This window comes from Dioscorea cayenensis, chromosome 20 (genome assembly GCF_009730915.1).
Source record: "Dioscorea cayenensis subsp. rotundata cultivar TDr96_F1 chromosome 20, TDr96_F1_v2_PseudoChromosome.rev07_lg8_w22 25.fasta, whole genome shotgun sequence".
Taxonomy (NCBI): Eukaryota; Viridiplantae; Streptophyta; class Magnoliopsida; order Dioscoreales; family Dioscoreaceae; genus Dioscorea; species Dioscorea cayenensis.
This window is the reverse complement of record NC_052490.1, coordinates 32,826,000-32,838,281: the sequence shown is the minus strand read 5'-3', so window position 1 is coordinate 32,838,281 and position 12,282 is coordinate 32,826,000. Positions and strand designations below refer to the sequence as shown.

At 35.2% G+C, this 12,282-nt stretch overlaps 2 protein-coding genes, 1 long non-coding RNA gene and 1 pseudogene across 4 annotated transcripts; 2 read left to right on the top strand and 2 right to left on the bottom strand.

Annotated features, from left to right (window-relative positions):
- Window positions 1–486: 486 nt before the first annotated feature.
- Window positions 487–6,503, top strand: LOC120251487 (katanin p60 ATPase-containing subunit A-like 2). Of its 2 annotated transcripts, none has more exons than XM_039260006.1 (12): window positions 487–647; window positions 1,256–1,411; window positions 1,498–1,541; window positions 2,085–2,150; window positions 2,318–2,425; window positions 2,943–3,009; window positions 3,695–3,779; window positions 4,058–4,218; window positions 4,527–4,628; window positions 5,293–5,515; window positions 5,990–6,124; window positions 6,200–6,503. In XM_039260006.1, the coding sequence occupies exons 1-11, from the start codon at window positions 609–611 to the stop codon at window positions 6,121–6,123; spliced, it is 1,185 nt and encodes a 394-aa protein (XP_039115940.1). In that variant the 5' UTR covers window positions 487–608; the 3' UTR covers window position 6,124; window positions 6,200–6,503. The 2 variants fall into 2 exon arrangements, with proteins under 2 accessions (XP_039115940.1, XP_039115939.1); XM_039260005.1 differs by having other exon boundaries at window positions 506–805; window positions 6,232–6,503.
- A 140-nt stretch (window positions 6,504–6,643) lies between these two features.
- Window positions 6,644–9,632, bottom strand: LOC120251490 (annotated as a pseudogene).
- A 698-nt stretch (window positions 9,633–10,330) lies between these two features.
- LOC120251225 lies at window positions 10,331–10,981 on the top strand. Its single transcript, XR_005533402.1, has 2 exons — window positions 10,331–10,704; window positions 10,808–10,981. It is a non-coding gene; the product is annotated as an uncharacterized LOC120251225 (long non-coding RNA).
- A 24-nt stretch (window positions 10,982–11,005) lies between these two features.
- On the bottom strand, window positions 11,006–11,947 carry LOC120251224 (interactor of constitutive active ROPs 4-like). The gene is made up of 3 exons (XM_039259761.1): window positions 11,819–11,947; window positions 11,671–11,722; window positions 11,006–11,608 (listed from the first exon to the last, which is right to left on the bottom strand). The coding sequence occupies exons 1-3, from the start codon at window positions 11,830–11,832 to the stop codon at window positions 11,120–11,122; spliced, it is 555 nt and encodes a 184-aa protein (XP_039115695.1). The 5' UTR covers window positions 11,833–11,947; the 3' UTR covers window positions 11,006–11,119.
- Between the last annotated feature and the right edge of the window lie 335 nt (window positions 11,948–12,282).

Below are 12,282 nucleotides of genomic sequence, written 5' to 3'. Positions count from 1 at the left end.
TCGAGGCCCATTGATCTGAGCGCTGTCATAAGAGACAAGAGTGATTCCTCTGCTATTAAGATTAGAACAGTGAAAATATTTTCATTTTCCTTGTTATTGATCTCAACCGTTCATTCCACTCATCACGCATGCAAACACAGATCGTGATGTGAAATGGACGAATGGATCATATCCAAACAGCAAAACTCCACACCGGATCAGGTCAAACCGTGCAGAATGATTTATTGATTTCCTCCAGATCCGGAAACGAGATTCTTTTTTTACAATTAACCCCGGAAAAGTATCGAATTTATATTTCATCCTTAGTTAATTTAAAAAAGACCCTAATTTATTAATTAAAAATATAGAAAAAGGGATGAAAAATCATTTATAATATATAAATATAAAATTAATAAGGGGGTTTAAAATTAAAAGGGGAATCCCTCAACGTGGTGGTTGAGTGATCCTTTTTAGGAAATTTATTTAAAATCTTTGCAAATGGTCCCTTGTTGGAGCTTGTGCTCCATTTTTGTCCTTTTCAGTGCTTTGGAGGAAAAGAGAGAGCTTTGAGAGAACTTTGGAAGGATAAATCTAGGGTTTGGAGGAGGAGGAGGAGGAGGAGAGGGGGAATGGGAGATGAGCCATTGCTGACTCGGTGGACATTCGAGGTAATTAGAGATTGAATCTGGTACTCTTTGTGTTGTTGTTTGGAGTTTCGGTCTTGATTGTGAAGGAGATGTTGCTCCTGGCCGTTGGGTTGGCCCCGATCGTCGCTTCTCTAGCGTGGTTCTTCCTGCTGGCGATCGTCGACGTGGTTGATCTTTTGGTGGGTTTCTCTCTTTGTTTCGTTTTTGTGTACTTGAATCCCCCAACGTGCTTGGCGATGTGATGGTGATTTTTGGGGAAAGCGACTTTCTTTTGTGGATCATGATTTGTTCTTTGATCTCTGTTGCTTGCTTTTCTTTTGGGTGGTTTGATGGATTGAAAATGTGGAATAAGTCTAGTGTGTCGCAGCTTTGTTTTTTTTTTTCTGTGTGTGCTTTCTGCCTGATACTGAGAAAAAGATGGCATTTTGGAGGTGTTTCCTTTTTTTGTGTGTTTCTATTTGATACTGAGACAAAAGATAGCATTTTGCAGGTGTTCCTTTTTTTGTGTGTTTCTATTTGATATTGAGAAAAAAGATAGCATTTTAGATGTAACTTTTCCGTTGTTTTTGTTTGTTCTTCTTTTCATTTTGGTAATGGATTCTGATAATTTGTGTTGGTTGTTTGAGTAGGATTTCAAGGCGTTTTACAACATGAGGTTTGGTTTGAAGAGGGAGAAGAAGGTGGACGAGCCAGATTCAGCAACTGTGACTTATAATGGGGGCAACTCCAATGGGAGTGCCAGGAACTCTTCTGATAAGGCTATCTTCGAGCAGTTTGATGAGCAGGTTTGTTTGTTGTAGCTTCTGTGAATTCTATTCAAGTTGCTTGTGTTGGTACGTGTTCTTATTTAGGATGATGTTACCTATACTAGGACCGAAAAACTGAAGTGCGCCCAGGGGTCATTCAGGAAACACCGTAAGACACTCCACTACTTCAAATGATGATTTCTTATCACTCATTAAGAATGTTGCATAGTTACATGTCCATGGGTGATGGGTGTTTATGAATGTTCAACGGTATGGTGAGCTTGTGAGGTTAATGTGTGTGTCAAAAATGGAAAAACAAATGCAGAATGCATTAGAATTTGGGTAAATTATTTGGTCACAAAAAGTTAAGGATTAACTGATAGAGACATAATTCAGAAACCTAGGTAATTTGTGAACATGCTCTGGAAGAGGCTTGGGTATGTAATATTTGTGTTGACGGCAGGCCATGTGGATCTAAGGGAAGGAGAGGGTTGCAGTTGTCCCCTTGAACTTTTGAATAGAGAAGAAGAAAAAGAAAAGCTCGTTTTTTAATAAGATTTTTTTTTTTACGCTTGTGCAAATTTGCCTGCATAGATCTATATATTATAGATTTAATTATACCACTATTTTTTTGTTATTTTAATACATCATTATCACAAATAATTCTTTGCTCTTTTCATATCTCAATAATAAAAAATTTACCTATTTACAGGCAGCGGCCCTTGATTCCTCCCTTTGATTCTGCAGAAATGCGCACACTAGCAGAGACTTTATGCAGGTAATTTAGTTTTTTGTTTTGTTTTGTTTTTGTTTATTGTTGTTGTTTTTGGTGATTCTGAAAACCATACTTCATTCATTTGATGTCCTTGATTTACATCATGTTTTGTATCTGTTTAGCCTTAAATGTGAATTGGTGACAAGTTTGTTTGTTGTCATTGTTGACAGAGATATCATTAGAGGAAGTCCAGGTGTGAATTGGGAAAGCATCAAAGGATTAGAGAATGCAAAACGCCTGCTGAAAGAAGCTGTTGTCATGCCTATAAAATACCCCAAGTAGGTATCCCTAGTTATCTCAGGCTAACTAAATTAGAATGTATGTATACATACATACATGTGTGTGTGTGTTTGCATTAATGAAAGAACTTTTAGATGTATTACCTTGAATTTAATGAGAGATTTTTCTAACTTACATTTGTGAAAGAGCTATATAATCTTCAGCATGCCTGCTTAATATTAATTTGGTTATATGGGGACCTCTAACATGAGAACTTTGTTCATGTTTTGCATAACTAGTCCTTTCATGTCCGTTTGGTCTTTTTTTCAGCTTTACATATTAACACTGATCATTTGTTTATTTCTCAGAGAGTTGAGAGATATCACATTCTCCCTGTCACCTTTTTCTTGCTTGAGTCTTGATCACCTATGTTTAATTTTATTTTTTAGGGTTTGTAGATTAAAGGTTGATTCTGCTTTAAGTGCTTTTTTGCAAACTTCAAACATTTTTCAGGACTTTCAGAACTGATATTCAACCATTGCTCAATCGTTTTCCCTTTCCATTTGTGCCTTTCAGGTACTTCACTGGTCTTTTATCGCCTTGGAAAGGGATTTTACTTTTTGGTCCTCCAGGGACGGGAAAGGTTTGCCTTATTATGATAACACTTTGTATGGAAGCCCAAGTAAATAAGCTATTGGAGCTATTGGACAAAGTTTTGCTTGTTTGATGCTTTGCATTTCACAGTTCCTGATTCTGTGCATTTCATAATTCGTTAGGCTGTTTTAAGAAGGTTACATTTTGTGTACATATGGATTGAAGAGAGAAATAAAAATGCTATATATAAATGATGGCAAACTGTTGGTGAATAAAAAAATTGAGAGTAAAATAGATTTAGACTTGGGGATGTTAAGACTGAAAATAATGTGCAAATATAATCTGTAGAATCTAGGAGGCATTAATAGCTGTTGTTTTTCCAGCATTGTATAGAATGTTATTGCACCCCAATGTACCTAATGTGCATTTTTATGTGTGATGTGTTAGATTATCAGTTTAAAAGGCCTTTGGGAGAGTTACAGTGAATGAACTAGATCATCCGGTTGTGCTGAATATTTTTTTCAGCCAAATTGTATTCTTCCCTGCTTTGCCAAATCAAAATAATGCTATCAGCAAGTTGCATATGTGAATCATGTTGAGTTCTAACATTAATCCACTGTCAATGAGAAATATCTAGACCTGAATAAATGTTCTCTTTTCTGGGTTTAGATATTTGTTACTGTATAACATAAAATAAAACACACTAATATCTTGATCTCTTGACCACTGCACAGACAATGCTGGCTAAAGCTGTAGCAACTGAGTGCAACACCACTTTTTTTAATATTTCAGCATCATCAATTGTCAGCAAATGGCGTGGTATGTTTTATTATATTATATATTTTTGGACTTTTTTTGTTTTTCTATATTGTTATATATGATCAGAGAAATGCATTTGGCCATTTTGTGCTATTTCTGCATCAAATCAATTTCATTCTTTGCATGATGCAGCCACCATTACTTGTAGTGAACACATCTTCCAACTAGCTAGCATTGAGGTTGTGACAGTGTTTCATTGCTTGCCATTGACTCTTTGTGCAACATTGTCTAAATATCACATCGGTGGTCCTGTTTATTATATGTTTGCTACTTTTCAGGTGATTCTGAGAAGTTAGTGAAAGTATTGTTTGAACTTGCTCGGCATCATGCACCGTCAACCATATTTCTTGATGAGATTGATGCCATTATTAGTCAACGCGGTGAAGCACGCAGTGAGCATGAAGCAAGTCGACGGCTTAAAACTGAGCTGCTTATACAGGTAAGCATGTTAATCTTATTGCGGTTTCAGTGAGATGATGCTATAACTGTGTATGCTAGTTGTGGTGAAAAGTCTCTGGTTATTTCTTAATTTGCTATTGCAGATGAAAACAGGTAAGCATGTTAATCTTATTGTCTGTTTCTGTGAGATGATGCTATAACTGTGTATGCTAGTTGTGGTGAAAAGTCTCTGGTTATTTCTTAATTTGCTATTGCAGATGAGTAAAGTAATTCTGCATAACTACCAATGCCCTCCTCTATATTTTCGGTTTATATCAAATACATTACTTGACCAGTTTTATATTGCAGATGGATGGCTTGACCAAGACCAATGAGCTTGTGTTTGTATTAGCTGCAACAAATCTTCCCTGGGAACTGGATGCAGCTATGCTTAGGCGACTTGAGAAGAGGGTATCTATTTATGTTTTCTTGGTCTAATTAATTAGAGAAAAGCGAATTAGAAAACAAAAATGCTTTGCCAAATTATTACCTTTGTAGAGCAACATTCTCCCCTTTCCAAGTTTTAAAATTTGTTTTAGCTTTTTCTCCGTCCTGAAGTCACTGGTTTTAACAAATTCCTTATTTCACATCTGTACCATTTTTATATTATTTAGTTTGGTTATGCATCATATTTAATCTCTTGGAAATGGCTTTCTATTTTTCAGCCATTGAACATGCATCTGTACCTATGTTAGTGGGGCTAAAGTGAAGTGGCAGCTATTGAATTATGTTTTTTAAGTTTTGCAAGAACATTTCAAGACCATATTACATTTTTCTCCATAACTTCAAGATATTTTAGACTCTTGGTATTTTGAGTCAATGCTAGATTTAGTAATTTTGGTTTACAGCCACTAGTAAATGTTGTGGTTTCTTTGCATAGTTTGACAGGAAGAATGTGAACAACAAATGAATATCGAATTATGAACCTCACTTGGTCATGTCGCTCTGTGGATTATGTTAACACCTCCACCTTTCCTTTATTACACAACTAGCTTTTTATTATTATTTTCATTTTTAGTGGAAATTGAAAACATCTTTCTTCTCTTCTGACTATTATCTAACCTTGGTCAATCAGATTCTTGTGCCTCTTCCAGAACCTGAAGCAAGACTTGCAATGTTCAAGGACCTATTGCCAGACATTCCTGAAGAAGAATATATCCCATATGATCTTTTAGTGGATAGAACAGATGGCTATTCAGGCTCAGATATTCGCCTTGTTTGCAAAGAGGCGGCTATGCAACCAGTAAGACGGTTGATGTCAGTTTTAGAAGGCACAGAAGAATTGGTGCCTGAGCACGGTAAAGTTCTTTGAACTGCCCATACCTTATGAAAATTTTAATATTGTTTCATAGGTTTTAAATTGTGTACAGTAAGAAGCATGAACTGAGTTATGATCAACAGTTTGTGCAAATCACTAAAAATTTTTCCATTCCACAATCCACATGCATGCTACTATTAGTGCTTTGGTCATCTTTCTCCATCTTCTGAATCATAAGCAATCATTAAGAAGAATTCTAGGCGTTATCTAACGGGTCGCTTTGAGATTAGTAAACAGTGAGATAAGTTTCAAACTAACTAATTTTGATTCAACATGTAATTTACTAATATCAAAATGTCTAGCGTGTGATATGATTTCTATCCCCTCAGCATTCTATAAATGCATAATGGTCAATTTGGAATCACTATTTTGAGCTTGATAGAATATTGAAAACAGCCAAGTCAATTAGACTGCTGTGCAATACTAATTTAAGACATCCTACTGTGATTTACAGAGTTGCCAGCAGTAGGTCCTGTCACACCCAAAGATATTGAGGTTGCTTTGAGGAATACAAGACCATCTGCCCATCTTCATGCCCACCTTTATGAAAAGTTCAATGAAGATTATGGCAGCCAGATTCTTCACTAAGGTTTGAATATTTTTACCTTGGATTATTATGAGCAGTGAGTTCTAATAACTAACTTAGAATTTTTCCTGCTCCTCGACTTAATGTATCATCAACTTTGGAGTGTTTAGCTGCCCATTTATGATCAAATTGTTCTAATTTCACAAGGCCCATTTGAAGAATGCAATGCAGCCCAACAGCGTCCAAATGAAGCACATCGACATCAGCAGTACTGTTGGTGTATATTATAATGGGTGATATTTCCTTTTCATGTTGGCTCCATCTTAAAACTGTTTACTTATGATATCAGAGATAATCAGGTGGAATGTTCCGGATCTATTCGTCTGTGTGTGTATTTCTTTCCGAATTCTATCGGCTTGTTGAATCGGTTGTGGCCTCTCAATGTTAGTTTACAATAATCATGAATTAATAAAAAAAATTCTTAAAATCATTTAATATATTTTTTTAATTGATATTTACAAAATCAATAATGGTTGCAGAGCCTTTCCGCTTCAAAAACACCACACCTACAACATTTGAATCTATGTCAATGGATGCCTTTTATTTTACAGAGCTTGCGGCCTGTTGATCAAAATGTGATAACCTATTTTTATATAATCCACCCTCTGAGAAAAAAACCACCCCATGATAATAGGAATAGTTTTAGTTACATCACTAAAAGCACCCAACAAACTAGTAATATTGAGGTCCTTCAACAACAGAACAAAGAAATAACAACTAATTAATGACCAAAACCCTTCATTGGATCAGTTGCCTTTCCAGATCTAGCATCCGACCATGCTTTGGCAATCGTTCGCTTCATCTCATCATCACCCTCATCATACATGTTCTGGCAAAAATCATAATTGTTTTCCAACACCAATTCAGTAATGTTTAAAGCATTTAACAAGGGATGTTTATATAAAATGGACTAATACTCACCTTCATTAAATCCATTATTCCTGCCATGGGGTCCTTCTCTTTGTCCATACTTGGCTTCAGCTGTGTATACCATCAAAATTAGAACCCGTTTCAATATTTGTCTACAATAAATGCTTACCATAGGTTTATCAAAAACACTTCTGCCTCCAATGCTTCTACAAGTAAAATAAACATTTTACATGTTTGAATGAACATATATTTAAAATAAATGCTTACAAGTAAAGGCTTCTATGCAAAAAGCCTAACACGAGAGGATTGTGGCCTTCATATATAAAGAGACAAAATAGGAATTATCCAATTTTATCAAATAAAATTTTGGTGAAAAGATATTCACTCTAATATTTTTTCCCACCCTCTAGTGCTTCAGAAAAAAGAAGAAAAAAATGTTTAATTGTTATACAGGTCCCTGTAGTTATGTACTTTCTACCTTTTTGTCCTTTCAATATTTTTAGGTACAATTAAGTCTTCATATTTAGTCGAGTTGGGTCATTCTAGTCAGCGGTGTAGATGACCAACTGTAAATTGCAAGGGCTTAAACTATACCTAAAAATATTGCCTTGGACTAGATCGACCCAACTCGACCAAATATGAGGACTTAATTGTACCTAAAAATATTAGGACTAAAAAGGCAGAAAATACATAATTACAAGGACCTGTAAGGCAATTAAACTAAAAAAAAAATACTTGAAAAAAAAGAACACTTCCAAACAATTATATTTATTTTATAAACTACGCTATTCTCGGAGGGAAAAATGGTAAGTGCAACCAATCCCTATAGGAACGAAGATGAAACTTATGCAGGCTATTGAATGATTTGGTATATCAAACAAAATACAACAACAAAGAGGGTCATAGTAGAAAGGCAGCTGTAAATACCTCATGGTTGATTCCATTCTTTGATTAAAGAATCATCAAATTAGAAAAAGATTTACTTAGTTACAGTGAATTACCTTGTCTTCCTTTAAGTGCAGATCTAACCAGTTCCCCTTGGAAGCCTTGAAAAGGGTGACAATAACCTTTGTTGGCTTCACCAGCACCTTGCATTTCTGAGGTACAATTTCCTTGTTCAGTTTTGGTATGGCCAGTCTATAGTTCTTTCCCTGGACATCATGAAATTTTATGTCGACAGACATTGGCTTGAAGATGGTCTCAGCTTTCTCTTGCTCAACACCCTCCAGGAATACATAGATCTAAAATTGGGATAGAGAAGACATGCTGAATCAGCTCTCATATGAAAGTCCATGTGAACAAAAAGATGGCAGTGGAGGAACAAAGAGCTATAAAAGAAGGTGCTCCGCTCTCACTATCAAGCAAAACAAGAACTTAAACATGTTAAATTAAGTAGTGACATATTTATTAGTCAATGAAACTATAGTATTAAAATTCATTCTATGAAGCATGTATATCAAGTAATGGTGGATCCGAGTAAAAATATCAAAGTTGAAAAAACTGCACCACCCACTCTTATTGCTCAGGATGAATAAAGAAGTTTTAATTTCCGCAATAACATAATCTGGTTTGGTGTTCGACATAGTAGATTCATGCAACTATAATACAATGAACCAAAGCTTACCATGATTTTGAATTTCAATAGTTGTACTAAAGGAAATATGGCATATACCTACTTCTGAGGAAATATTTCTAATCATAAGTCACAGTCATTCCTCGTTGTTTTGCCGAAAATGAGGGCTGTAGAAACAGAAAGCTTTCTCAAGTATTTCCTTACTATAGCCACACTGAATTGCTGGACGCAGTGTGCTCTAAACTAAATTTCTAATCAAGTTTTGAACTTGAATAATGCATTCTAAGGACCTACAGACCATGACAGCCAGAAAACCATATAGAACTGCACTTATTTATAGCTCTGCATCTTTACTCTCAAGAACTCATCGATACTAGATGACACTATGAAACTCCTCAAAAGGAATTCATCAACATCACCAAGTTAGAATCTTTATGAGGCCTAATATTCAAAAATTTGATTCACAACACAGTTTCGGTCATTTCATACTCACCAGCAAAATCACATGAATCCAAAAACCCCACAAAACTCATATAAACGAAAATCAAAATAAAGCACCAATACCTTGACTTTCTCATTGTCTTGGTCCCAGCTGAACGAACTGAGGGTCACATAGTTAAGAAACACCAGCAGTGGCAGCATCAACAGGGGCCTTATCACGAGCAATCACGGTCGGCGTCTGCGTAGCCACAGCAGCAGAGACCTTCGACAGCTGAAGAAACAAAGAATCAGAACCAAGGAAAAACACATCCACAAATCAGTGAGAAGATAAAGAGGGTGGTTTTTCGGAATACCTTGGAGTCGATGGAGCGGATTTCAGAGGAGAGGAGGTTAAGGACACGGGGGCGCTTGGCGATGGCTTCAAGACGCCTCAGTTCCTCAAGGTCAAGCCCTAGCTCGCTCCGTTGCTCCTCCGCCATTGGCGTCGTCGTCGTCCGTCGGAATCACCGAGGAGTTTCTGGGAGAAATGGGCGGCGATTTGTTAGGGTTTTTGATTAGATTGGAATGGAATCTATTCGAGCCTCAAGTTCAAACAACGAATGTTCCAGAAGACGTTTGCCCTGTAAAATTGTGTTCGAGTCCTTTCTTCTTTTTATTTTCATGAAAATTACATTTTGAAACTAAAATTTATTTTAATTAAATTTGTTGGAATTTAATAATAATTTTGTGATATTGCTTACCTATATTATTATCTCTAAATTTATAATTAATTCAGAAATCAATCTTGTATTTTTAACCTTTTAGGATTTTCTTTTTTTTTTCTTTTGTAAAATGTTACAAGTTCCATAGTGATTAAATGAATTTTCAAAAATTTTATAAAAATATATTTTTTTTTTATTTTTATTTTGTTCAATTACTTATTGAAACTAATCCTCTCTAACAATTATACCAACCTTGATAATTTTTATTTTTTTAATATATATATATATTATAGAAAAGTAGACTATAGTACTTGCACTTTTTTTTAATGAAATATAGACAAATCATAAGCTTGCACACAAATCCAAAATTGATCCTGCAGTCGGTGTGTTCTCACTCAAAAAAGAGTTGTTTAGACTGTAAACTCGCACCTGCAACAAACAACTATTATTACAGGTTAAGTACTATTAGACTATTACTCTTTTAGCATGGTATTTATATATTTCACACTTCTAATTAGTTATTATAGACACATAAACGAGAAAACAACAATATTACTATAAAAAACAATTATTTGAAATAATTTCAAACAAAGAGATTTCACTACAAAATCAAAACCCCTTTGCATGACATATCACTGCAACTTGTAAACCTTTAAAGCCTGCCACCTGAACTGCCTCTCCCTGTTTGTATTACATTATGTATTTTTGCCCCTTGTTTCCTTTCTTTCCCTCCCTGTTTTGCTTTTGCCCACAGCTTTCTCCTTTTGCCCTTTCTATGTGCACCTCCTGAATTCCTCCTTCAGTATCTCTATATTATATATATAATAATAATAATAACAGTAGAAGTCCTTCATCAGAGAAAGAGTGCTTTGTAATGGAGAAGATGATGATGGAGATGAAGGATGGATGGTTGGGAAAAATAAGCAGGAATATGTATGCTGTTCTCTGTCTTGGTATTGTCCTCTTTGCAGTAGCTTATGTCTATTATGCTTTTCCAGGTACTCTCGCCTTCCCCAATCTTTTCTTCTTGTTTTTTGTTTATTTGAAAATAAATAAATAAAACAGAGCATTTTTCTTACTTCTTTCAATCTCTATTTACAGAGAAACAACCCATAAATGGTGATAACAAGGAGAGATCTAAAGAGAAGACTTACTGCCTTACAATCCTCTCCTCTTAGATAAATTCTTTTCTTTTTTTCTATGTATAAAAAAAATAAACTTTAGTTCTCTAATTACAACTTACAATGAACACTGTTTTCTTGTTGTTTCTTGTTACTGATTATTGAGAAATCTAAGAACTTCCACTGAGAAAAACACTTCTGCTGTGCAAACAGATACAAAACAGAGACTTGGAATCCATAAATTATATATATATATATATATATATATGCAAAACAACTTATATTTACTGAATTAACTGCAGTTCTTCTTCTTCCAAAACTCTCCAAAAAGACTCTTCCTTCTTCCACCTTCCTCTTCCTCCATGGAGCACACTCCATGATCTTCAGCTATAACTGCTGCTGCAGTCTCTGCAGCCTTCCTCCATTGCTCCATCTGCACCTTCATCTTCTTCATCTCCATCTCCATCACCAACTTCTCCTTCTCCACACTTTCCAACTTCTCCTTCATCTCCTCCACTCTCCCTTTAATCTCATTCAACTCATCTCCCATGCAACCCAACTTAGCTCCCAACTCTTTCTCTTTATCATGAGCCACTTCCACTTCCTTAATTTCCAACCTCAACCTCTCATTCTCTGTCTCAAAACTCTTAACCTTTCTCTCCTTTTCCTCCAGCTTCACTCTCAGCTCTTCCACCTCATTCCTTGCCAACTTCTCCTTCAGCTTCTTCACTTCCTCCAAAGCACTACTCAGCTTAGATTCAAGCTCTGCCACTCTCTTCCTCTGTTTCAATACAAATGTCATTAAATAACAAAGAGAAATCTATTAATCAAACAAACAAGTACCTCTTGAAGTGGGCTTGTCCGTGGAGACTGCTTCAATGCCATCTCTGTTCCTCTATAAACACCAAACAGTGAACTCTCTCACACTATATTCTTTCATTGAAGCATATGATATCAATAAAACCAAAGTGTAGTTATTTTTTAGTACTACCTTGATCTTGGCATTGGCTTGATGACTGATGAATTTGAATCTACTCTGTTTTCTTTTTCTTTTTCTTTTTCTTTTTTTTCTTCTTGGAAATAGCAGGCTTTCTCTGTCTTTATAGCATCAACTTTTACAGTTGTTCATGGTCATTGAAGGATGAAAAGTAAAAGTGAGCATCTTTAGGATACACATGAGTCTTTTTAGAAAGTTTAATAACAGAGTTTCATTATTCCTGGGAAACTATGAACTTTATCTTGATGAGTTAACTGTAACTACTACTACTATGTGTGAGTATCATTCAATGAAAGATAGATCCAAAAGATAAACAGTCACTGTCATCATTATGATTATTTGTATAAAAAGGGAATTTTTATACACACTAGTATTAAACCTTTTTGTTTTGTTTTTATAAAAACAAATGGGATCTATCTCTTCATAAATGAAAAATTTATATAAAAAAATTGTATAAA